The 23,694-nt window shown below is 37.9% G+C and overlaps 3 protein-coding genes across 3 annotated transcripts; all 3 read right to left on the bottom strand.

Annotated features, from left to right (window-relative positions):
• Nucleotides 1–49: 49 nt before the first annotated feature.
• Nucleotides 50–11,997, bottom strand: lrwd1 (leucine-rich repeats and WD repeat domain containing 1). Its single transcript, XM_072693995.1, has 15 exons — nt 11,915–11,997; nt 10,694–10,928; nt 10,484–10,603; nt 9,329–9,475; nt 9,037–9,177; nt 8,429–8,917; nt 7,624–7,741; nt 6,874–6,980; nt 4,844–5,051; nt 4,496–4,568; nt 3,792–3,932; nt 3,278–3,381; nt 2,214–2,372; nt 1,312–1,421; nt 50–675 (listed from the first exon to the last, which is right to left on the bottom strand). Exons 1-15 carry the CDS (start codon nt 11,992–11,994, stop codon nt 526–528), a joined length of 2,382 nt encoding a protein of 793 aa, XP_072550096.1. The 5' UTR covers nt 11,995–11,997; the 3' UTR covers nt 50–525.
• Nucleotides 11,998–12,787: 790 nt separating this feature from the next.
• On the bottom strand, nt 12,788–15,401 carry alkbh4 (alkB homolog 4, lysine demthylase). Its single transcript, XM_072693982.1, has 3 exons — nt 15,291–15,401; nt 13,735–13,926; nt 12,788–13,610 (listed from the first exon to the last, which is right to left on the bottom strand). The coding sequence occupies exons 1-3, from the start codon at nt 15,393–15,395 to the stop codon at nt 13,086–13,088; spliced, it is 822 nt and encodes a 273-aa protein (XP_072550083.1). The 5' UTR covers nt 15,396–15,401; the 3' UTR covers nt 12,788–13,085.
• Nucleotides 15,402–15,542: 141 nt separating this feature from the next.
• polr2j (RNA polymerase II subunit J) lies at nt 15,543–18,628 on the bottom strand. Its single transcript, XM_072693970.1, has 4 exons — nt 18,526–18,628; nt 17,922–18,011; nt 17,013–17,187; nt 15,543–15,891 (listed from the first exon to the last, which is right to left on the bottom strand). The coding sequence occupies exons 1-4, from the start codon at nt 18,576–18,578 to the stop codon at nt 15,856–15,858; spliced, it is 354 nt and encodes a 117-aa protein (XP_072550071.1). The 5' UTR covers nt 18,579–18,628; the 3' UTR covers nt 15,543–15,855.
• Between the last annotated feature and the right edge of the window lie 5,066 nt (nt 18,629–23,694).

Raw genomic sequence — 23,694 nt, 5'->3', positions numbered from 1 at the left:
GGTCACAAACGCAGACAAACACACACTTAGCAACTTTTTTTAATATCCAGAGGAAACTACATTCATCAGCTGTACAATATCAAACTCTTATGTAGCTTTTTTTTAATTCCAGAGGACATTATATTCATGAATCATTTGTACAATACGTAAACTCAATCCTCAGAAACAAATGGTGTCTGCTTAAAAAAAAAAAACACATTACAAACGTAATGAAAAATAGAAAAAATAATAAAATCAAAATACTGAAAAAGACAGTTGAGCTCACTCCCTATGCTCTCATACATAGCATACACACAGATGCTGATTCCAGATCAGCACTTCAACTAACCAACAAATACAAGCAATGTAAAAGCTGACATGATACCTTGGATGTTATATTTTAGAAATTCTCAACAAAGATTAAAACATCTTTGTTTCCTAAAATGGTAATTCTTTAAAATGTCTGTGTAACTGCTTTGACCCTTGAGTTCTCATTTCTTAAAATGAGTTCCAAAAGCGACCAGCAGGAAGACGAATCTGTCCAATTTATTTTTGTCCTCTCTTCCAAATCACCACCATGTTTTTGTCGCTAAGCGCAACCAAATAATGAAGATCAGGATCCATGGTAACGCTATTGATTGACGGCCCCTTGACCGGGCCCACTCCAGGTCGGACCGGAGATGGCCACTCCAGCACCTGAAATAACAATGCATTAATGAACTGAACACAAAGCCAGGGGTGTGTTTATTATGCAGAGATACAAAACCATCTAAAGAGTCCTAAATGAGTAGTTGAAAGAAGAAGGGGGAAAACAAACAAACAAGGCATCTGCTGACAGACATTTGAGACCAGTTGGAGCTTAGATTTAAAATAAAAGGAAAGACTTAGATTTAGTAACTGATAACAAATGCTTTCTTTTACCCTAAATCCATTTCATCAATCAAGACATGTCTGGTGTCCAAAGTTTACCTTTTTAGTTTTAGAGCTACGATACGAACATAGCTAACAAGTAGTGAAAGCAGAGTCACCAGATTAGCACTGTGTGAACTGCCTTCCTAAAATCAATACACTTCTTTCAAACCACATCTTAACTAAGTGGTTTCTGATATAGTAAGATACAATGTGAACAATGACAACAGTGAGGTACAAGATTAAATCTATACAATCTGCACCCTTGTTAACTCTTTCCCCCTCCTCCCACTCAGACCACTCAGAAATGCTCTGCACTCTCGCACATCTCATGATCTAGCACAGTGATGGTCACTACTCCATCATTTAGAAGACAATGTTTATAACTCAAGCAGCAGCACAGAGTTAAGTTAGTCTTCATACCTCAGTGGAAGGAACTGCTTTTCCACTCTTGAAGTTGGCCCTCACAAGGTCTGTAATGTGGTATGTCCACAATCTTCCATTCTCGTCTCCACACACAACATAGCCAAAACCTAAGGAGCAGGAAAAAAAAATGCATTCACGTTTTACCTGAAGACCTGTTTGTATTCAAAGCAATGCACACTGATCTGATGTGGAAATCTGCAAATAAATGTCTTCTGTATAGGTATGTGCTATAAATTAAACACCGGCTATCTGTTGTAATTCCTGGAATGTACACAGATACAGATCCCAAACTGCAATTAAAAAACCTTGCCTGGTGAAACTAATTCAGCTCTACTCTCAGATATCTAGAACCAGATCCAACCTGTCCTGCTGAAAATGGATTTAATTTTCAGGGTTTCAATGGCTGCACACGGTCAACTTGAAACACAGGTATTAATTTATTTTCCGTTAGCTGTTAAAAGTAAAAGCAATAAAACATGAGTGTTAACACACATTTTAATGCTTTTATACAGCAGTTAGGAAAATAAATACAGTAAGAAATAAATAAATTGAACCGTGATTGTACCATTTAATGTTTTATCATCAGCATTCCACTGCTTCCCCAGTTCCTTACATAGACCAACAAGTTTCTTGTTTGTGTGCTTTTTGTTATTGTGTATACTATTCTTAATACTTTCAGTTTTGCTTAGCTCAGGGCATTTGTTAGTTCTTGGTTTGTTATATGATTTATTGCAACTGTGTTGAGTGGAGTGATACAGTGTTTGTGGAAAAAAAAAAAAAAAAACTTACTATGACAAAATAACAGCACAGGTACAACGCTTCTCAACAATTTAGTTTGTGGGGTCAGTACTAGCTGTTGTATAAATGAGTAAACAATGCACACACTGGACACTGCTTACCTGGGCAGGTGTTTAGAGACAGGTATGGGATGTCTGTGCTGGACCACTGCAGCTCAGCAAGAATTACAGCAGGTACCTCCTTTTTCTTCCCCTGCCGCAAAGCTCTAGTACCACTCCAGCTCCAAAGGTAGATAGACCCCTGCATGTGGCTCTTTGACGCTGAGGCAAAAATGAACACAGTGCGGATTTTGATGGACAGGTACTGCGATCAGTAAACACATTAGAGTAGTAGGGCTGCATTTTGAACCTGATTTTGATATTAATGGCTCTGATATCTGTTATATCCAAATTATTTCCTAACTGTGTGCCTTAAGACTAAGCTTACACCTTCCAAGTAAGAGTTTTAATGGATGAATCGTGTGATCTAGAACTACTACATTATGTCTAATTTTGACATAGTGAGCGGTATCGCAGGTCCTTCCTTCCTGCTGCCGTCAGACTGCACAACCAGCACTGCTCCCAGCGGACCACATACACACACACTTAACTACACACACATGTTCATGTTCAGGGAATACTATGTGCAATACCCCCCCCCCCCCTTATCATCTGACATTATAGATCACATCCGTTTCTCACTGTAAATAATAATATTAAACTTGTGACTGAATAACCCTACAGGTGCCTATTGCTTTCCCTAAACTGCTAAATTCTACTAGTTAGAGTGTACCAGTGAGCTAGAGTGTATTACAGGATACTAAATGTTATGCTTGCTTCACTATCTTAGTTGATTGCCTTAATGATATTTTTTTTTATTGATTAATGAATCAACAATGTGTTGCAAATATTGCAAAGGTTATCGAAAAAAGGTGGAGATACAATTGTGACTTGTTACTGTCCATTTCATGCAGGCCTATTCCACAGTTTACAGCATGTGAACATCGCCTGCTATGATAGCTATATGACGGATAAATATTATGTTACTAGTCAAACAGGAAATGTACTTAAAATAAGACTTGATTTCGTTTAACCAGTAGTGAAGGAATCAGTACTACTTTTGAGGTTCACCACCTATTATTAAACTATTATCCCTCGTCAGAGTAAGTGCGATACTGCTTACTCACCTACTATGTCATCTGTAAGGAAGCTGAGACCATCTATAGTGCGATAGTCACTGTTCTTGTCTTTCTTCTTGTACACAGGAAATACAATCTCCATCTCTTCTGACCTAAAGCAGGTACAAACACAGTGGATTTGTTTGGACACTTTTAGACTTCTTTACTGCAGTGTATGGACACAAAATGGACTAAAACCACGGTTATCATGAGTGAAAGCTAATAAAGACAGCAGGTATTTCTTTACCAGCTGTTCAATATGCCACTTCAGAACATTATCTGACGCATTTAGAGGCTTAGTGCTATAATTATGTAACTTAATTGCATAAATAACTAAAACAACTTATTTAAAATGAGCAGAATTCTACATTGAGCAATACACACAGGAGGACATTTAAGACAATACAAAGGATTAAGTTACTGAAGTTAAAATCATGAAAACACAAGCTATTTGCTCCACCATTCTAGATTTGTATTTAATTCTTTGCAAAAAAAAAAAAGTAAATAAATAAATAAAGCACACCTCTTCTGTGTGTTTTTGCTGAGCTGGATGTCAAAGCTGTAAAGGCCATTGTCACAGCCTGAGATGAGGTGTGTGTCCGGAGAGGAGGGCAGCAGGCACATTTGCAGTGGAATGGAGCTGGTTTCCAGGAATAGCAGCTGACTGTTCACAAGAAATACAAAAGGAAATTTAATTTTGACTAATTTATAGGAAATTATTTAGTGCTCAACTTGTTTACCACAATTTAATTTCATTTAGATTCTAAATTAAAATACATCTCATGTGATTTCAGGGTTTATTCCATAGTAGAATATAGACAACATAGTAGACTATTTGGGGGATTTGTCTGAAAACAGCCCATTGAAAATTAGTGCAATTGGTTAACATAAAAAAAAATTCTACTTTTATTAGAATTACTAAAACCAAACATTTTATATCTAAAAACAAAAACAATTTCATGAAAATTTTATGTTGGACAAACAATGAGTGTATCCTTTAGTCAATGTTATTATAGTGGATTCCAAATACTGAATATCGTTATAATATAAATCATTATCACTGATTTTACTCTCAAATTGATATAACCTTCAGACCAGTGCTTAATAATGTACCGATACATGGTTACACACATACTGTCCATAGGTTCTATGCAAGAAAAAAATAAGAAAAAACCTTTTGCTGAAAAGAAGAAAAAAAAAATCAGATAAAAAACAGGAGCAACAAACCTTATTTTGAAATTGTAGTCACGGTCCAGCCCTCCAATGTCCCACATAATAATCTTCTTGTCATATGATCCAGCTAGGATTATAAAAATGCATGCCTATTATTAGTCAAACCATGGACACGTTAGTAAAAACACCTCTTAAGGGCTAGAACAGTTATCAACAGACTTGCTTCTGGAGACTTAAGCTTGAACCTCCCTAGTGTTTCACTTCCCAAACACCCCAAAACAAAACATCTCATTCAGCTAATCAAGAGCTGGATGGTGTGTGGAGAGCCAAAAACTTGGTTTTATAGCTCCAGTGGCAGAATAGGTAATCTGTTCTGATTAATTAAGCATCCCCTGCACTCACTGAACAGGAAGCTGGTGTGTCTCGGGCTGAAGCGCAGGATGGAGATGGGGCGGCGACTGGCACGAAACTCTCCGTATGCCAGATTCACTCTGGGATGGATGAGCTTCACTACCCCCCTGTTACCTGCTGCTGCCAGGATGCTACAGAAGCGGGCACTGCCTCCCTCCCTTGTCATCAGCAGCGAGGTCCAGGCTAAGGTGAAAAACTCCTAAAAAGAGAGAAAGAAGCATTTAGTCATGCACAGACTACTAGTACTGACCCAGTAACTACGTTTACACCAGCAGTTTGAAGATCATACAAACAGCATGGCTTAATTATTAAAGTCAAGTGATCTCAGCATAGTGCTGGATATTATTTAGTTTAATACTGTTTCATGGTGTCAGACAATATTTATAGTCTCAGTGAACCTAGTGTAAAATAAAAAAAAGTAGATTTGAGTGTTTAATTAAACATCCAGCAAGATACAATTAAACAGCTTAAAAAACACTTATACTGATCAGATGTCTGAGAACTACATCTGGGTGTGGTCCTAATATTCAAATGAACAAACGAATGGATGAATGTCAGAACAGAGACTGGTGGGCTAGCTACCTTGCTACCTTGCTACCTTTTGGTAATACTTGCTAATCAGGTTTAGATTGGTAAGCTTCTCTGACTGGAATGGGGTGAGATTGTGTTGAATGGATAGTTTGGTTAAAGCTGAGAGGGAAGAATGCCTCAGATCAACCATGTGACTGGTAAGTGTACCAGTGGCTCCCTCTCAACAATGGCAGAATATATGGGTTGTTTACTGGTTAACAGATGCTTAATGATGCAGCATACTTTGTACATGTTTACTAAGTGCCCACAAGAGACTGGGGCTTAAAGTTCCCTAGGGTTTAAGGTTTGCATTAATATACAGAACCTGCTACTAAATGCCAAACGGATGTCTTACAAACCTGACATGACCCGTTTTGACTGGACTGTTTTGCTTCTCCTAAAATGACATCACTCTTACATACTTACAAGACAGAGAGCACTTTTCTAGATAGGAAACTTACAATGATTAATATACTTCATGAGTTTTGGCCTGTACTAAACAATCTGAGGCACTCAGCAAATGACACATTGCAGGTACTGAATATCACGCATGGAAAATAGAATTAAACGAAACTGCTTGACAAGATGAACAATGCTATTTTTGTGCGCCATCTAGGAAATATTATAAAATATGTAACACATATCTACAAATACCACTAACCATAAAACAGTGGTCTTTTATGGTAGCACAAGATACTCATATGGTCTAGCCCACTACTAACAAGATAAATATTTGATATGTAAATGCTTAGCTTGCTCCTCAGATTCTGTGGAACTTCACCACCACACGTGTTGACCACTTTACAATAAAGCAACCATACGTGACCAGAGTTGAAAGCTTTTACATTTTATGCTGAAGTAAGAGATGACCCTCATGTTAGACAGTTTGTCAGACATAAGACACTGTAGGGAAATTTGATTGGAAAGAAAAAAGGAATGAACGGTTGTCATTATAAATAAATCTCAAATGGTCTAGTTTCTTAAACTAGACTTAGTAAGAACTAATCAATCTACTCTATGTACACATTTTAAATTATTGTTTTTTTAGTTTTTTGTCCAGTAACAAACTAATTACAAAGGATTTAATTCAATATTAGTTTAGGGTTACTATTAAAATGGTTAAATTCAGAGCAAATCGCAGGGAAAATGTACTTGGTAGTTGAAGGCCACAACTACAAACGCAAATGCACATATTTGTATTCATTGTCTATGCAACCTGTCTTGTGTTTGTCTTTTGTCCTTGAACTATTGAATCATGCCTTACCCTACCTATTCTGTACCAGAGACTTAGCCTAACACGTGTTTCGTTGTACTGTACTACCCTGTTTTAGTATAATGACAAAGTTGAACTGAATTGAACTAAATAGGTGGAGTAATAGGTGGAGTAATAGGTTGAGTATGCCACCTGGTGGCAAGAAACAGTACTACATAGTGGAAAACTGTTGCCATACCTCACCAGGGACCTTGTATTTCTTCAACACGTGCCCAGATTCACAGTCTATAACACACACAGACTCCCCTCCACACGTGGCCACTGTCTGTTCCCAGCCAGTTGCATCTAAAATAAGAAACAGAAAACATGACCGAAAAAGTAACTTTTAATGGAAGTGAATTTGAAAAGACTTTAGTGCAAATGATTTTGGAGCATTTCTATTCGTCCATTCATCAGGCAATTTTAACAGTATAAAGAACAACTGGCAGTTCCAATAATATTTTTTATATATGTGATTCAATCTTTTACTTTCAACTTTTAAAACACTCATTCCTACTTCAGAAAAATAAATAACACCTCCAGTAACAGTAAAGTTTATCAATTAAGTTATTTAAAATACTGTACAGTCAAGACACAATAAGAAGAAGCAGAATTTGTGGATTTTCACTTCCGGTTTTAACCCACCCATGAAGCATACACACACACACACACACACACACACACACACACACACACACACACACACACACACACACACACACACACACACACACACACACACACACTGGGTAGCCCTAGCTATGCACTTGGGAAGCACTTGGGGGTTAGGTGCCTTGCTCAAGGGCACTCCAGTCATGTCCTGTCAGTTCAGAGGATCAAACCTGTGACCTTCCAGTCATAAGGCTAATTCTCTAACCTGCAGACCATGGTTGCCCAGAATGTCTGAATGAAAATAAAGTGAACTGATTAGAATGGAATATACTCTCACCACTGTTGTCCTGTACTGGCTCGAAGGCGCAGGCCCACAGCTGGGTTTTAAAGTCCTCTGGACTGTCCTGTTTACTGTGACACTGCAAGACGTGCAGAGGCTGCAGACTGGCGGGTTCCTGGCACAGCAGGGGGAGAGACAGACAGACACTTAATGGCAAGCTAACGACTTTGTGATGAGCCATTATCTACAATGCACAAAATGCAGAGAAGAGAGATCCTTTTGTCTAGCACTTTGCATTCTGAAACCAAAATTTCCATGGAGAACATTTTACATCTACTGTTTAACTGCTTAACTGAACAAAAGTGAATACAGAATGTTTATAAAATCAATATAAAAAGTTTCTGGCCTTTTTTTCTGTTTTTTTCTCCAATATGTTAAATTCAGTCAATAAATAGACATTTGCCCCAGTATTTAAGTTTGAGAGATTGTTTACTAGAAATAAATAAATGCACCCAAACTTCTGCATACAACTGTAAATTCTCAGCACTTGCCATCAAATAATTTATAAAAATAAAACGTTCAGACATGACGCACTGAAGCATATTGGCACAGCCACGATAACATGTTTGTACATCAGGTTAGAAACTTGCATTCAATATATGCTTAATAAATCATTTATTCATTCAAATTTTCATATACTATTGTTTTAGAGCGAGACATGAGTCACTTTTAACTTTTCTATTGGTCATAAAACACAATGCCAATAGCAGACGCATTAAAAACGAGATTTTTCATGAACACAATTTGTATCCCAAACATAGATTTGAACATAATACTGAGAAGATTTTATGTTCATTCATACCTGGGGAATTTGGTATTTGACCATCCTGTTTTTATTTTCTGTCTTGTTAGGAGTACCGCTGTGTTTTCCATGTTGAGTCGCAGATTGATGTTTAAGATTTGTCTTCTGAGGCTCAAATTTACCTCCCTTTGCAGTGGGTGTCCCAGGGCCAGCAGCCTTTCTGGGACTTGCAGTGGAATTTGCTGTTTTCAGTGGAGTGTTCTGCAGACGATTCGATTTCCTCGGACTTGGCTCTAGAACAGCTCTGCTGTTCATCACATTCTTTCTCGGGCTGGATAAGCTTGTGTTGGACTTCTGAGGGGTGTTCTGTATGCGGCTGGATTTTCTTGGACTGGCCTCAGCAGAGGGAGCGTTAGACAAGCGGCTTGATTTCCGTGGACTAGCCTCAGGCGATACTGCACTGTCTATTGCCCTTCTCTTTTGGGGGCTTTCTGGGATACCATTAGCACCTAGATCACAGTGCTTTCTCTTGGAAGGAGAATGAACAGCCTGAAACAGGGACACATTGTTGTTGTTTTTTTTTAATTATGCTGGTCAAGTATACTAAAACTGCAGCCATGTTCTATACATGATGTTCTGTACAGTTTCCAACCTAAGGACAAACTTACTCCATTCCTTTTAACAGGAGTCTGTGGTCTACTATCCTCCTCCTCCTCCTCCTCCTCCACCTCCTCCACCTCCTCCTCTTCTTCTTCTTCTTTCTCAGGGTTTGTCAGAGATTTAAGGTATTCTTTTGCAATCATCTCAACCTGATTCCCAACAGAAAATGAGTTTAAATGAACACAGAAATGAAGCGTTACAGTAATTCTACAAAAATAAAATCATCAGACGTGATTGTATTGTCCTGTACTGAAGACATCTACTGCACACAATTGTTATATGATCTCTGAAAACACTAACCCTCCATTTGGTGTAATCACTTAAAGAGCTGGGACCATATTTGACTTGGGAGCAGGCTGCACTAACAAATTTCTTCTCCACTGCAGCCAGGCCATGGGCAGTTGATGGATCAGGCAGGCTGAAGTCCTTTTCCCACACCCCAATCACCTGAAACAGATACACAGTGAAACACACCATTCAGTTCTCTTGGCCTACTTTAGAATTTTAAACCTGTGCATCACAGACACATGCAATGTCTTTTCAATTTTCCAGTGACAAATAATATGTACACAAAAAAGGTTCATCAATTCTTTAACTAATTCTTTATTTCTTCATCAATTCAAGTTTTTTTAATATATGCAGTGGTTCTATACTGAACCATGATAACTCAAAGAAACATTTTCCTTCACACTGGTAGAAAAACACCATAAAACAAGGATTCCATAGTCGTTATTGTTACACAACAAATTTCTTGCTTAGTGTGTAGGCCGGCATACCAATACTGATACTACTACCAATTACTATTACCTACCCTGCCCACTACCTTGAATTATTTGCTGATTATGAATAGACTGTAACACTTTAATGTAATGACCAATTCTGAATAATATTTTATCAAGATTACTGCCTTGAGATTTGATCGCCACTTTAGGAACACTTTAAGACATCTTGGATATTACTATTTTAATAACTTCACTCATCTCACACACACACACACACACACACATTCAGTCTTGATGGTGCTGTGTTGGTGCAGCACTGTCCTGTCTGTTAATTGTGTCTAGTTTCTGTCGTATTTATGTTCTGGTCCTTTGTTTGCACACTGCACTTTATGTAGTCTGTAAAATAAGGTGTTGTGGGCATCATGGTCCTGAAGGAACATGGTTTTACACCACTGTGTACTTGTACACAGACTGAATGACAATAAAGGCCTCTTGAGTTGGCAACATCAGATTCTCAGAATCTACTACTAATTATTTGAAAACCTGTGAGGCCTATCTAAATCATACATTTAACTGCAACTTAACAGGATAATATTTAACTGAAACAGGGCATACACATTTTAGCGCAATCCATCCATACTCCTTTTTTGGTATGAATTCTGAATCAATTCCTAAAAATATCTGCATCAATCCACCCATCCCACATAATTTATAAATCTAGATGCATTCCTACCCTCTTCTTAAGAATCTCACTGCTGACATGGCGGATGTGGTTGGCTGTGGAACTGATGTCCTTCCCATTAAACATCCTCAACTTGGGCAGGAGGAACATCACTTTGTGTTCGTCGTTAACCTACAGAAACACAAAACCCAAAAGAATGCATCAAGAGCACCACAGCTGCAGAGTGTCTGCACATGACAGGCCAAATGGGTTGGCTCTTACAGTGAGGTAGAGGTTGTCCTCCAGTCGAAGCTCCTCCAGGTTTGTCAGGATCTCCAAGGTGGTAACATCCTCCATGTCATTGTTGGAGCAGTCGAGAAGCTTCAGACAGGGCAGAGAAAGCCCTCTGGGAAGCTCCTGTAGCATATTTCCTGAAAGATCTAACTGCTCCAGACTGCTAAGTTTCGACAGCAGGGGGATGGGCAGGTCCTGGCTCTTCAGCCCCATACGAGAGAGGCTGCAAACAAGAGGATGACAAAGGTGGCAGTTTATTCTATTGTGCTAGAGCAATGTTCAGTGGTTAATATGATAATTCAGGGCATCGTCAGTATAGGTGGAAAATATTTGAGCAGTTGTACTTTGTTATTGTGTTCTTGCGTTATTTTGGATTTGTTCTTCAGTATTAAACAGTATATCTGTACTTTCATTCCATGACATTTTCAAAACAAACTTTTTCCATTTTCTTTTACACCTTCAAAGTACTCAATTCTTAAAGGCCAGGTGATTTATTTAAATATTTTTCTCTTGCCAATCATGCAGATATTAAAAAAAATATACATACTCTACTATTTTCTTTCTTTTTTTTTTTTAAATCCATCCACACTAGTAAACCTGATTAGCTGCCTTAACGCACAAATTCTGTACATTCACGTGAGTGAATTTTTGGCTCCACAATACAACTTTACCTGTGTGTAATGCATGCATGTATACTTTCTCCTCTAAGCACTAAATAACTGCATGTAGGGCTGGGCAATATGGCCATAGTTTATCGTATTGTGATACACAATATGCTTTTCTAAGCAGATCAAGTATATTGTTTGTGCTTAGAGAACAATGATCAGCTTTTATTATCAGATCAAGTTGTGAGAAATTACCAGCAGTGTAATGAGACCAACTTCTGCAGTTATTGAATAAAAATCACTGTGTATTGTGAAAATGTCAAACATCAGGATATAGTATTTTTACCATATCGCCAAGCTTTAACTGCATGCATATTTAAAGTTAGTCCATCCTATTGTGTTTACATCTTTCAGAAAAACTGAACATCAAATTGTCCTTCCTGAGTTTAAATGACTGTATGTAGCAGGAAAATAAGCACTATTATTATACTGAATTATGTAAATCATTGCTGTCTGTGGCAGAATTTCTACAATTCCATATTGACTGGTCTTCTCATTAGTTTCACTGTGAAGACATTATGTACACAGAGAAAAGGACACTTACTTGAGACTCTTAATCTGATCCAGCTGGGCTGTTTTTGGTAAGCCTTTCTCCAGCAGTATTTTCTCTGTAATCTTCTCCATGGTTGCAGAGCTAGATGGACATGCAGAAATGACTTACACGACCAACAGGACTGTCTTAAATAGGTCTGTGGGTTTAGGTTAAAATGCTTTCCATTGGAAGCTAAAGTTTCAGGGCTTTTTGCATTTAAATGGACCGGCGGTGACTTGAGTGGCCACTTAACACCCTGTGATAGTTCAGTCTGACACTTAGGAACTGTGTTCAAGCAGAAGAGGTTGTGCATTATGGTTCCGCGATTAGTCCCATCCTAGCCCCTGTGAGGATTTAGGCGCTCACACCTCGATAAAACAAGCAAGGTTAGAACAATAAAGTCACTAGAACATTTTAGATTTGGGTAAGGAATGATATAACTGAACGCAACGTGATTTAACAGGAAAATGGAGGATTCAACAGAAAGCACGTTTTGCACGTTGTTTTCCCTGCCACGCTTTTACTCTCAGCAGGACTGAACTTAACTAACGCTAACCACCAAAAAAGGGGAACATATAAGTATAGCGTTTAACTAAAAGCGTGTTTCTTTTATAGATGTAATTACAGTAATACTCTTTTCAGCAAATTACTTCGTACTTACACTGAAACAGTGAACCGCTTGTGTTTTCCCGGGAAAGTGCAGGGTGAACTCTGACACACTGACGTCAGTCTGCATGCAGTGGAGTCTTAATTCCGCCATATTGAGTGTGACAAATCGAGTATTCAACCAGTTTAAAGTTTTCCACATTACATATTTATTGTCTAAATAAATATTTATTCCTAATAATTCAACACCTTTCTCTACCAACAAATCTAAACAAAAGGTTTATTATATATTTTTTATTTATGATGCAAAAGAAGAGCACAGAACTCCAGTCCACATAAAATTCATAGAAACAAACCAAATTCAACAGAATACCATTTTCCATGCTCGGTTTGACATTATAATGCTCACATTTGAAATGCATTTTTAAAACAAGCCAGGATTAAATAATCCTGTGCATCTTTTTCACTTTAAAGATTTTCAGTAGCACACTGTATAAGGGGTTAGTCCAGGCTTGTCTCCTGATATATAGCTAGGCGTTCCTCAGGTAAACTGTACCATATACAAACTTATTATCTGTTAGTTATTTATGGGAACTCCATTAAAGCTCAATGCTACATCCAGCAGTTCCGAGCCCAGCCTTTCTTGTTTCCCGCCTTTTATAAACTCCGCAGACAGCTCTCTGAATGTACTGCACACCCTCCTGCTCTGAATGTCCTTTCGGTGAATAGCGTGTTTCCAGCGATGCCGTGCTTCTCCATACAGTACAATTAAACATCTTCGTGGTAAGTTCACAGCCACCCTCACCTCCCCCTGGTCCATGTCTCCCCAGCCTTTGTCCAAGCTCATGGTGAGAACAGTATCAGACAGCAGATTGATAGTAACTAAGTGTTCCCCCCACAGCCAGCTGTCATCAAGGTGAGGGTCAATTGCAGAGCCCCGCTTTGGGTCGTAGTCCAGGTTGCACTGTTCCACAGGTCGGAATCCAGCTAACAAGGGCTCCCTGGTCATTCTGTCCACCAGTTTATGGCTGGCAGCAGGAAGGCCACTGAAGCCCCCAAGCCGAATACGCTGCTTTTTGAAGTTCACTTTGGGTCCAAAGTCCTAGAGAAAGAAAATACACAGCACTTACAACTAATTCCACGTTTACACTGCCAATAATGTAGGTCACATTCTCAAATCAAATATGGGAAATATTTCTACTAAATTCTAGAAAACAGCAACAGACCTGTTTTCGTCTACCAGACTGGGACTCTCTCCAGACATCTTGGTCCATTTTTGCCACCATCTCAGTCTCCTCATCTTCTGTAACGAAGTTCTCCCACAGAAAGACACCAGGAAAGGGGAAAGGCTCTTGAACACCATCCCCAACTGGCACTGCTAGCTTTAACTCCGGATCATACCTAAAATCATACTTTAACTGGAAATAAAGCGCACAAGCTCATCAGCTCAAAAATGTCCAGCCTTGATTAGAAGCTGTTACTAACAAAGTCAGTTCTAGCAAGAAAACTAGCTTGTATAAATATTAACAACTATCTGCACTCAAAAATGGGTTTCTAGAACAGTTAATTCCTCTTGGGTGACAAACGCTAAAATAGATAAGCTGTACCACATTTTCACTAAGAAAACACAGACTTTAATAATAATAAAACTATTTTGAGGGCTCCACCTCTTGGTCCAGTAAACAAAAATATGCTATAAAGATGACAAATCTGATAAACTGTCAGGTGACAGAGACTAAATCAATCCTGTATTGTGGTGTACTGAAATTCCACTGATTTTATATATTTCAATTATGCATCACTCAACTATTAACATGTACTTTATTAAACATAAATTATTTACTTGGAGTGGTTTGAGTGTGGCATCAAAACAATGAAGAAATTTTAAGTATTGTTGTGGTGGTTACTCTCTAAAACCACCACTGAACCTACTCAGGTCTTCTGAGTTTTATATATGATGTTTATAATAACAAAATGTTGATCAAAAAGTAAAAAGTAAAAAACCGTCCACACAGAACCATTAAACTCTTTAGATGTCTGGGTCAAGTCACAACCCCTGTGAAGAGTTCTGACTCGGCCCTTTTTTTTTTTTTTTTTTAGAAAAGAGCTTTCCACACCAAACCACTCTGAATGACCACTCACATTTAAAAAGCCTCTCTTCTCCTGCTCCAGAAGTAAGTATAGCCAATCCCCAACTGGCACGTTTAGGGGTACTGCTCATACCAGCGCGCAGAGCATCACACTCCACTGATTGTTTTTTTTGCAAAAACTGCTGATTTTGGAAAACCATTTGTTTTTTTGTCTGAAACCTGGTGGCAACGTTTAACTTGATGCCATAATTGATTACAATAATATAAATAAATAAATTGTTTAACAAAAAAATCACGGCTACTATATTCGTAAAGAAAAAAACGCGTGTAAAAACTACCAAAACTTTTTAAAGAGACAGGTATTACACTATACGTAATTTTAGAATAATGAACATAAAAATTAAATGACATAGGGCAGTAGCTACATTTTTGCGCTTAGATGATTTTTTAAAAATTATTTGTTAGGTAACTTACAGTAATAAATAAATACTCACTGAAATGACTTAACGACACCTATATAATTATATATAATATATATATATACTCCGATATGTGTAAACCTGTTAAGTTGTCCATCAGATCAGCACACAAATGCTCTTACTGGAGCCTCTGCACTCTACGCTCAGTCCAGCGCCATTACGAGCACTTCTACTCAAACACAAACGACCGTACCGGGTTACTGCTAAACTTACCGTGTGTGTCTTCAGTAAATTATATTTCCCATCGTTTCCTTCACAGATCAGACACGTTCTGATACCTTTACAGCCACACTTTCCCACCTCCTGCTCGTCAGCCATCAAACAACTTTGTGCACCGCTTTAATGCGTCCCCCTAGAAACAACCCCACATTAAACAGCTCGATTCGCTGAATTCAAAAGTTCGTGTAATTTCCACGCCTGCACAACATACTGATAAAACAGTGTAAAACGTTTTATTAATTTCAATACAAAAAAAGGCAAAAACAAATCACAAAGGAACATTTCACTGCAGCTACTATGCAATGACGAATTATGGAAATAATGTATAGCACTGCTGTACATAAGGATTCAAATCAGCACGGTATGAGTCTAACCTAACAGAAATTCAGAGACTCAGTCTCAGACGCAGGGCAGGGCAGGGAGAATGCTGAGCTGCAGTCTGCAGACAGCACAATGTAACTCATGACTGATTCAGTCCAAACTAATAGGTGAAGATCTCAAAAAAAGTTCATGTTGAAGCTGGTGTAGGGATCAGAGGGTCAATGTTCGGATACAGCCTTCACTCGATGCCTTCCTGCTTGTCCTTAATGGCAACCTTAAAGTCAGAGAATAATATAAGTAACATTTTACTAGTATCAAACTCAGAATAAATTAGATCTTGAACCCCAGAACTCTAAAAAGCTTGAAGTAGGGCTGGGCGATATGGTAAAAATACTATATCACGATTAGACTTATTTCACGATACACAATGTTTAATACGATGCACGTAATCACAGACCAAATACATCAGTAGCAACAGATTCTTAAAAACTTCTATTGCTTCTATACTCCCCCGTACTGAACAGTGATTTATACTGAACATCTGCTGCTCTTTATCTAATTAAACCAGTCTAATTACACTGTTTGTAATGAAAGCTGCAGCTGATCAGTGTTTATCAAGCACTAAGAGTGCTTAGAAAAGCATATTGTTATCACTATAACAAAACTGATTACGATATGATAAGATATTGTCATATTGCCCAGCTCTAGTTTAAAGTATGCAGGAATATTTTGGGTCTATGTATAATTTCTAAAAGAAAACAAGTAGAAGCTATGGTTTCAGCCTTAATGTAAGAGCCCCATCACTTATCAACCATCGAACATTTGTGTTCTTATTAGAGTTGCACAGTATACTGACACACAGACACTTTTTCAATTCGGCCAAAGAATTGAACTTTATACTCTAACTTTAAATTTCATTTAAATGAGCTATAACACTCTGTTACACTCTGTATATTTACCTGCATGTAAAGGCTACATGTTACAGTGTGACTTTAAACATTGTATTAAAAAGTACATTTTTCTGCTTTCAATCTATGCAGTAAACTGATGGTGTTTAAATGATGACGTTTTTAAATGTGCTGTTTTTACATTCTGCAAACCTAGCTTCATCCTCATAATGTTTTGTCATGCGTGACTTTCATCCTGTTTCCTCTTTATTCATGCCCCTCTCACCTCCCTTGTGCAATCATGTAACATGTACAACATTAAACATAACTGCTGGACTTTCTACCAACAGTTTAAAGTTTATTTTCATAGATATGAAAACAGTGTACAGTACAGCTCAATCTACAGCTCAAACTAATCACTAGATTAAGTGTAAACTGTGTATAACCTGCTAACCTAAATGTTCTAGTAATTGTGGTGCCGACAGTTATTAACCAAAAGTGAACTTACCCTGAATCTTTCTTCCAGCAGTGACAACTCACTGATGAGATCAGTGATGGCATTTGTAAAAGCTTCCTGAGGACTGTAATCTGGTGTTGTCTGAACCCGAATCACAATTTTGTGCTCCAGTGGATGGGGCACCTTGTACCCAGCAAACAGCACCTGAGGGTCCTTCAACAGCTGCCTGTGGAGCAGAAGGAATGCAGAGAGTTATAGTACACATTGGTCGGTTACCAGAACAAAGACTAAACCTTGTTCTACACTACATGAATCTCCATAATTCAGAATGCTCTGTAGTCCAACACTAGGCTTAATCCCGGTCCATGAACCCAGCCCTGAATGTTTAAAAGTCTCAAGACACTATGGATGCACAATGACATAATAATCATATTCGTAACAATAAGTACTGGATAAAACATGCCATGATTACCCCAATTCCTTTATTTTACAAATGTTTATGCATCTGCATTAGCGGACATCCACAGGAAAAATAGTGGGTATTGTCAAGAGCCCATAGTTCCCATATTGCTGCATCCCTTTCTACACTAGATGTTGGAACATTGCTGGGAGGATTTGATTGCATAGTGAGCTCAGCCCTGGATCAGACCAATCCAGCCCATTTCAAACGTGGACAGAACTCCCTCATTTCAGGATACACAGATCCACTGCTCAGTGCTGGTGTGCTTTATATGCTTGTATATAAACCAACACCTGGTTACATGAGGACCATGTGCAGCTGCAACTGGCAATGCTTTCCTATGGAGATTATACAAGCGTTGTGCGCACTTGCACACCTGGGTCAGCAATGGATGCACCTTAAATGCAGCTGAACTTAGCAATTAGAAGAAGACTTTTTGGGCATAAAGTGCATGCCCAAAGTTTGGTAAGAGTACAATGGGACAATAACGGGGCTCTTACGATCTGATGATGTTTCCCAACGTATGGTCTTCTTTGTTCAACGTAAACAAACAGGCGTTCGGCACCTTGGTATCCTTCGTAATTGTAATCCTGCAATGAAAAAAATCACAGGAACGTTATCTGGCTACATAAATGTGAAATCCTTCATCTTAAGCACAAAGTTCTTTGATTGACAATTATTCCTTAAATATTTGGGTTTACTAAACTTCTAAAATAAGCGAGACAGGAGTACGTAACGTTTGTCAGCTACGAAAGATTTAGCGCAAGTAATGAATGACAGTCGGAACACAACGCTAGCTAAGAAATGTTAACTGATTATGTGAAGTCAAATGATAGCTGAAAAAGCCAGGTAACTGAGGTCATTTCAGACTAAATTCAACTGCACACCACAACAGATGAAACTTCAGGTAGCCTAGCTATGCTAACTAAGTTTCACCAAATGTCGTTTTCCCGGCTGAGTTGGTTCATGTTAGCTCGAGCTAATTAGCTAGCTAGCTAACTCTTTAGCTAACCAACTGACATATCTATAAATAAATAAAGCCAGCTAGTGTGCACGGGTACTATAGCTAGATGGACAGTCTTGAAGTACACACACTGTACTTACTTTTTCTCCCCCTCAAACAACAAAAACGACTCGAATGCCGGCGGTGCGTTCATTTTGCCTGTGTATGAGTGCTAATAGCTAGCCGCGTCTCTACTGTACTCGCGTCTTTTACGACGAATACGCAGTTTGCGTAAGTGAAGTAACGTTCTTCAAAATAAAAGCTCTAGCCGGGAAAGATTGCAGAGCTCTACGATTTTTTTGTTTAGCTTGTATTGTAATAATGACAAGGATACGTGTATGATTCATAAATGCATTTATATATTTTTTATTAATCTTTAAAGCGCATTAGAGGTCCATTTAAATCAATGCAAAAAATAAAATAAAATAAATAAATGTATGGTTAACTAACACAACCCTGGATTCTTGTATAATTTATTGGATTTCCTTATTACTCTAAAACATTTATGGTTAAAGATAAAAGGTTTAGTCTTAATCCAAATACATCAAAAATGCTTTCTGGCTCAGAATGATAGAAAACTGCTGGTCAACACTTCCTTCCAAAGGGGGCTTTTTTTTTACGAAGCTGCAGCTGGATGTTACTGCGTAGAGCGGCCGTCAAAGCCACGGCAGCAGAGGGCGTGATCGAGCTTCCCTCATTTCCATGATAATTTCATACGCAGGGACTACTATTTTTATATTAGTGCCATGTTAAGGTGAACGTACAAACGGTCTGTTACACTAACAGATACACTGTGGACTAGTTTCCCGGACCCAGGTTAAGTCTAAGTCTAATTGTAACAGTAAAACACTCTTAACACTTTGGCACTGCAGTTTAGTTGAAGACTAGGCTTAATTCATGTGCATTAAACTGGCCCTACATGTCCACAAGCTGCTCATCCCTTTTTTTTAATTAAGGGGATATCCCAAATTTACCCCACTTAATGCATAGCAACAAAATCCACTACTCAACAGCTTTTACTTCTATATGTGATGCTCAGTATTGGGCATAATGGCTCCAGAGTGCCCCATTCAGTAGATATTCTTCACTTTGGAGATTATATAAGCTGTGTGTTTGCGCAAGTGATCCTCTGTGTCATCAGTGGGTGCACCATGAGAGAGCTGAGTTCACTAATGAGAAATGGAGTCTGGATACCTTCGGACTAATTATAGAACATTTGAAAGGTTTCCAAAACAAGAAGCAAAACGAAGGATAGTCCCCAAATCTGAACTACCCACATTTAGGTGTATTTATAAAAATGTGCCTTTGACCTTCTGTCCTGCCCTGCCCTACATATTTGCTGTCATACTGTAGGAGTCCAACTGATTCACCATTTAAGCAACATCAAAAACTCTGAGCACATGTGCTGTTGGGTGAAAACAAACATTTCACAATCCAAACCATAAAAGCAGAAATCAGAGAAAGGGATGCCAAACATACTGTACATCAATATATCTTCACTGGCTGAAGCCACATAGAGAAGAAATATGCAAAGTATACCTGTCACATGTATTTTTGTGATTTGTGAAAATGACTTTGATGATTTTTATTTGTGTATTTGTGTTTATTTGTGTTTGTTTATTTATTGTACTTTAATAAAGCAACAACATCAAGAGGGCATATTTCAAAGTTACAGATTTTTTTGTATCATTGCTCTTATATGTGAGCCTGCTAGACTCTTAGTGTATCAGCCTGGTTCTAGATAGCAAAAAAACAACAACAATTGTATTAATAATAATGACCTAAATAATAATATAATAATACGGATAAATAAATAAGACGTAACTGTTTTTTTATGTAGGGGATGTTTAGTACTGTTTCATGCTGTTTATTTAGCAACATAATGGTACATTAATACAGAATTCAGTTGTTGTGAGATGGTCTTTGCATTACATAAATCTACTTAAATCTACTTAAATATCTACATTTTAAAACACATTTTATGTAGATCTGAAATACAATAAATATCCAAGAACAACTTCTTTAAATATTTAGTTAGTATACCTAAATTAAGATGTTAATTTCTGAGTTAAATGTTAAGTGCAAGTTTATATGCGTTAACTTAAACTTATATGAACTTGAATATGTATTGAGGCAATATATTCTGACATACATTTAAGTGTTAAGTACATTATTTAATATATTGGAAATTTCCATAATGGATTCACATGTCCATAATGGTTTAAATCAGAGTTGAATTTGCTACACCTCTTGTCACCAGTGTTTCATGTATTGGCACCACCCCTTCATTTGTCCCCTCCTCAATGTGTTGTCGTAGTAGTAGCAATAGTTTCACTTCAAAGACCCTGTCTCATACCTCATCCTGACCATAAGGAGGACTGTAGACATGCCAATAGCACAGTCAGGCTGTTGCTGAGTGGGTGGTTTGAATGTTTTGCTTATCCAAAACACTGTGGATAGTACGTGAGAGCATTTGTGTGGGGGAGAGAGATGATGCATTGGCCATGCACCAGTCCTTCACAACCACATGCCTTTCATAAGACTGCCTATCTGGGTTTCTGTAGCGTGACCTGACATTGTTGGTTAAACCTCCTACAGGGCCTTCCCCTTTTGCTACTTTAGACTGGACACTGACTCATGTGCATTTGGATGACCTCAGGCCCTTTACAGGCTTCGAGGAATGGATACTTTACAGGAATAAATACAATTACAGTAAGGTCATCAGCTGAGCTACATAAGCAGTCATACAGTTACAGATTATTTATAACCAATTATAGTAATTCCACCCAACAGGAAGCTCACATGCAGTGCCAGTTTAACACTGAATGTCAAAAGGTCAAGATGCACTGACTAACTGAATCCAACTTAATGCTTAATTGTTTAGATTTCATGTCACATGGATTTTGAATACTGTTTTAAAAAATCTTCTTTGTATTCATTTGGCCATCCGTTGACCTACACAGGCTTCAAACTGCTTCTTTTTTGACTCCTTTTAAGATGAAATTGCCAAACTTGATCACTGATGCATATAAACTAGAATATTTTTCTTTCTTTTTCATTGCTTGGTTTTCAGCGCATAGACAAATCTCATAGACCTCCAAAGGACAAGAAGTCGCTCTTATTCTGACTTCTTTTCAACCAAAACCACCAGAACTGTTCACTGATTAATCAGTTTCCCAATCTCCCAACACTAGAAGGATAAAGACTTAACACGTCTCCTCTGATACATGTGAATCTGTCGCCAATATGTCCCCACCAGCTCCACCACACCAGATAACCAGCATCACTTAAATGTGATAAGGGGAAAGAGCATCACCTACCCAAAGAAATTCCGGCCAATTGTGCTTTTTCAGACTCTGCTTTGCTGATGGCAAAGCAGCATGGCTCAGGATTCAAATTTGTGAACCAGGGCCCTAGTGGTAGTGCATAAGCTGGTAGTGCTAAGCCACTTGAAGCCCCTCCAGTTACATATTTAAATGTCTTCATATGTCCATAGTTTACAAGCTAAAGTCACCACAGTTGGCATACATAGTAAGGCTGTCCAATATAGCCAATATAGCCGTCCAGTTTAGGCTCATTTAGTTTTCTCTACCTCTATTTTTTTTGTAATTTCTCCAAAATCCATTAGACTCTTAACTTTCAAGTTTGAGTACTAAACATTGGTATACGGATTCAACTGCTAACCCACAACACATCATTATATGTTGCGTTCAGAGCATTTGAAGCAACCCTAAAAAGCCTTTAATTCATCCATCCATCTTCAAATAAAAACCTAGTTGATCCCACTCCCCTTCTTCAGCTACAACCACCAAATTGTCAGCTAGAAACTTTCTTGGTTTTCAAATCTCATGATTGTATTTCATACTGATAACAGTTATCGTATTAATCCTTCTGTTCTTTTCTTTAGTTTTCCATCATCCCATTGAATCCATTTATTTTATACAGTTGTTGTTCTACCACATGTCAAGAAAATCTTAAGAAAAACCTTCTTAGCTTTAAATAACTCATCACAATCACACACCTTAGGGTTAAAATACCCCAGGCTAAAATGTCAGCAAAACTCAAGTACTCTTCCAAGCTTAATAATCTGGCTTCATCGAGCTAACTCAAATTATGTAAAATTGATACACACTTTGTTAGTAGTATTATTTCATTGTAGTTTATGTTACATTTGTATTTTTAATTAAGGCATGCATATGGCAATTCATTTTGCCAATTCATTCAATAAAAAAAAATGCTACAGGCTTATTAAATTACTAGAAACCAGTACATAGTTTCTGGATCTACTTCTGAGCTATAACTCTTTTACGAAGGAGAAACAAACCAAATTGTTGCAGCATTTGCAGGGCCATTTGAGGAAGCTAGTGTTCTGGGGAACTAATTGTGGTCTTTAGCACTGTGCGCAAGTCCCTGTGCAATATTTTTATGTTTACAAAAAAACTGAAATATCCTGAGACCTGGATGCCATGACTTCCATTTTGTGGTAAAAATAATAATTACAGGTAGTTTCCTCTTGTTAGTGTACAGGAGATTTCGATCTACATTTCCCATCCACACAGCTATAGGATATAATATTGGCAAAAGTCTGAAATATCAATGTATCAATAGTCCATCTATGTGAATGTTGTTTTAAGGAGGCAGAGAGAGAGAATTTTCATGCTAGTCAGGTAATTGTATAGCCAGCTCATAAATTCATGAGGTCAACAGTTTCCAATAATGCAAAAATAGAAAAACAAAAACACATATATATATTTTTATACACACTAAACTGACTCCTTCCTTAAGACATGGCGACGTGAGCTCCAGCACATCTGTGCCCCTGTATTTCCACTTGCATTTCAAGAAGTGCGGGAAAATCTAATGCAGACAGCGAAGCACAAAGTGATGAAAGAGTTGAAGAAACTGCAGCTTCTTGCATAATCTTCCTTTTCTCTTTCGGTAATCAGCTTTTACTCACATAGGGGGTAGTAGAAGCAGGCATATAATCGTGTCTAAATGTCTACATGCTACATGTGAATCATGTCTGCTTTGTACTGTGCATCAGCACAAATGCTGTCTGCAAGTTATTTTTGTGTAAATGAGTTAGATTCCTTTTGGAAATATTCAAATATAAACATGCTGGCTTAAGCTGTTTAATGTAGTCACCTACAGTGGCATGTATATCTGTTACTGTAAATAGCAGAGTGAATAAAAGATTGAAAAAAATGAAAGACAACACATTTAGTCAAAGATTATTCTTTTATTTTTATCTTTCAGAGTTTAGTTGAATC

The sequence above is a fragment of the Salminus brasiliensis genome, chromosome 1 (genome assembly GCF_030463535.1).
Source record: "Salminus brasiliensis chromosome 1, fSalBra1.hap2, whole genome shotgun sequence".
NCBI lineage: Eukaryota > Metazoa > Chordata > Actinopteri > Characiformes > Bryconidae > Salminus > Salminus brasiliensis.
The sequence above is the reverse complement of the archived record's forward strand: the minus strand, read 5'-3'. Positions and strand labels throughout refer to the sequence as shown.

Bases quoted from the DNA above. Each gene is read 5' to 3' on its own strand.
- lrwd1 (XM_072693995.1), bottom strand. From the start codon at position 11,994: ATGGAGAAGATTACAGAGAAAATACTGCTGGAGAAAGGCTTACCAAAA. The intron at 4,569-4,843 runs GTGAGTGCAGGG...TTATAATCCTAG, and splicing joins ACACACCAGCTTCCTGTTCA to CTGGATCATATGACAAGAAG. The intron at 2,373-3,277 runs GTGAGTAAGCAG...TTTTTGCCTCAG, and splicing joins CCTTACAGATGACATAGTAG to CGTCAAAGAGCCACATGCAG.
- alkbh4 (XM_072693982.1), bottom strand. From the start codon at position 15,395: ATGGCTGACGAGCAGGAGGTGGGAAAGTGTGGCTGTAAAGGTATCAGA. The intron at 13,927-15,290 runs GTAAGTTTAGCA...CTTTATTTCCAG, and splicing joins ATTTACTGAAGACACACACG to TTAAAGTATGATTTTAGGTA. The intron at 13,611-13,734 runs GTCTGTTGCTGT...TTCTTTCTCTAG, and splicing joins AGTCTGGTAGACGAAAACAG to GACTTTGGACCCAAAGTGAA.
- polr2j (XM_072693970.1), bottom strand. From the start codon at position 18,578: ATGAACGCACCGCCGGCATTCGAGTCGTTTTTGTTGTTTGAGGGGGAG. The intron at 17,188-17,921 runs GTAAGAGCCCCG...TCTGCTCCACAG, and splicing joins TTGGGAAACATCATCAGATC to GCAGCTGTTGAAGGACCCTC. The intron at 15,892-17,012 runs GTAAGTTCACTT...TCTGACTTTAAG, and splicing joins TGCTGGAAGAAAGATTCAGG to GTTGCCATTAAGGACAAGCA.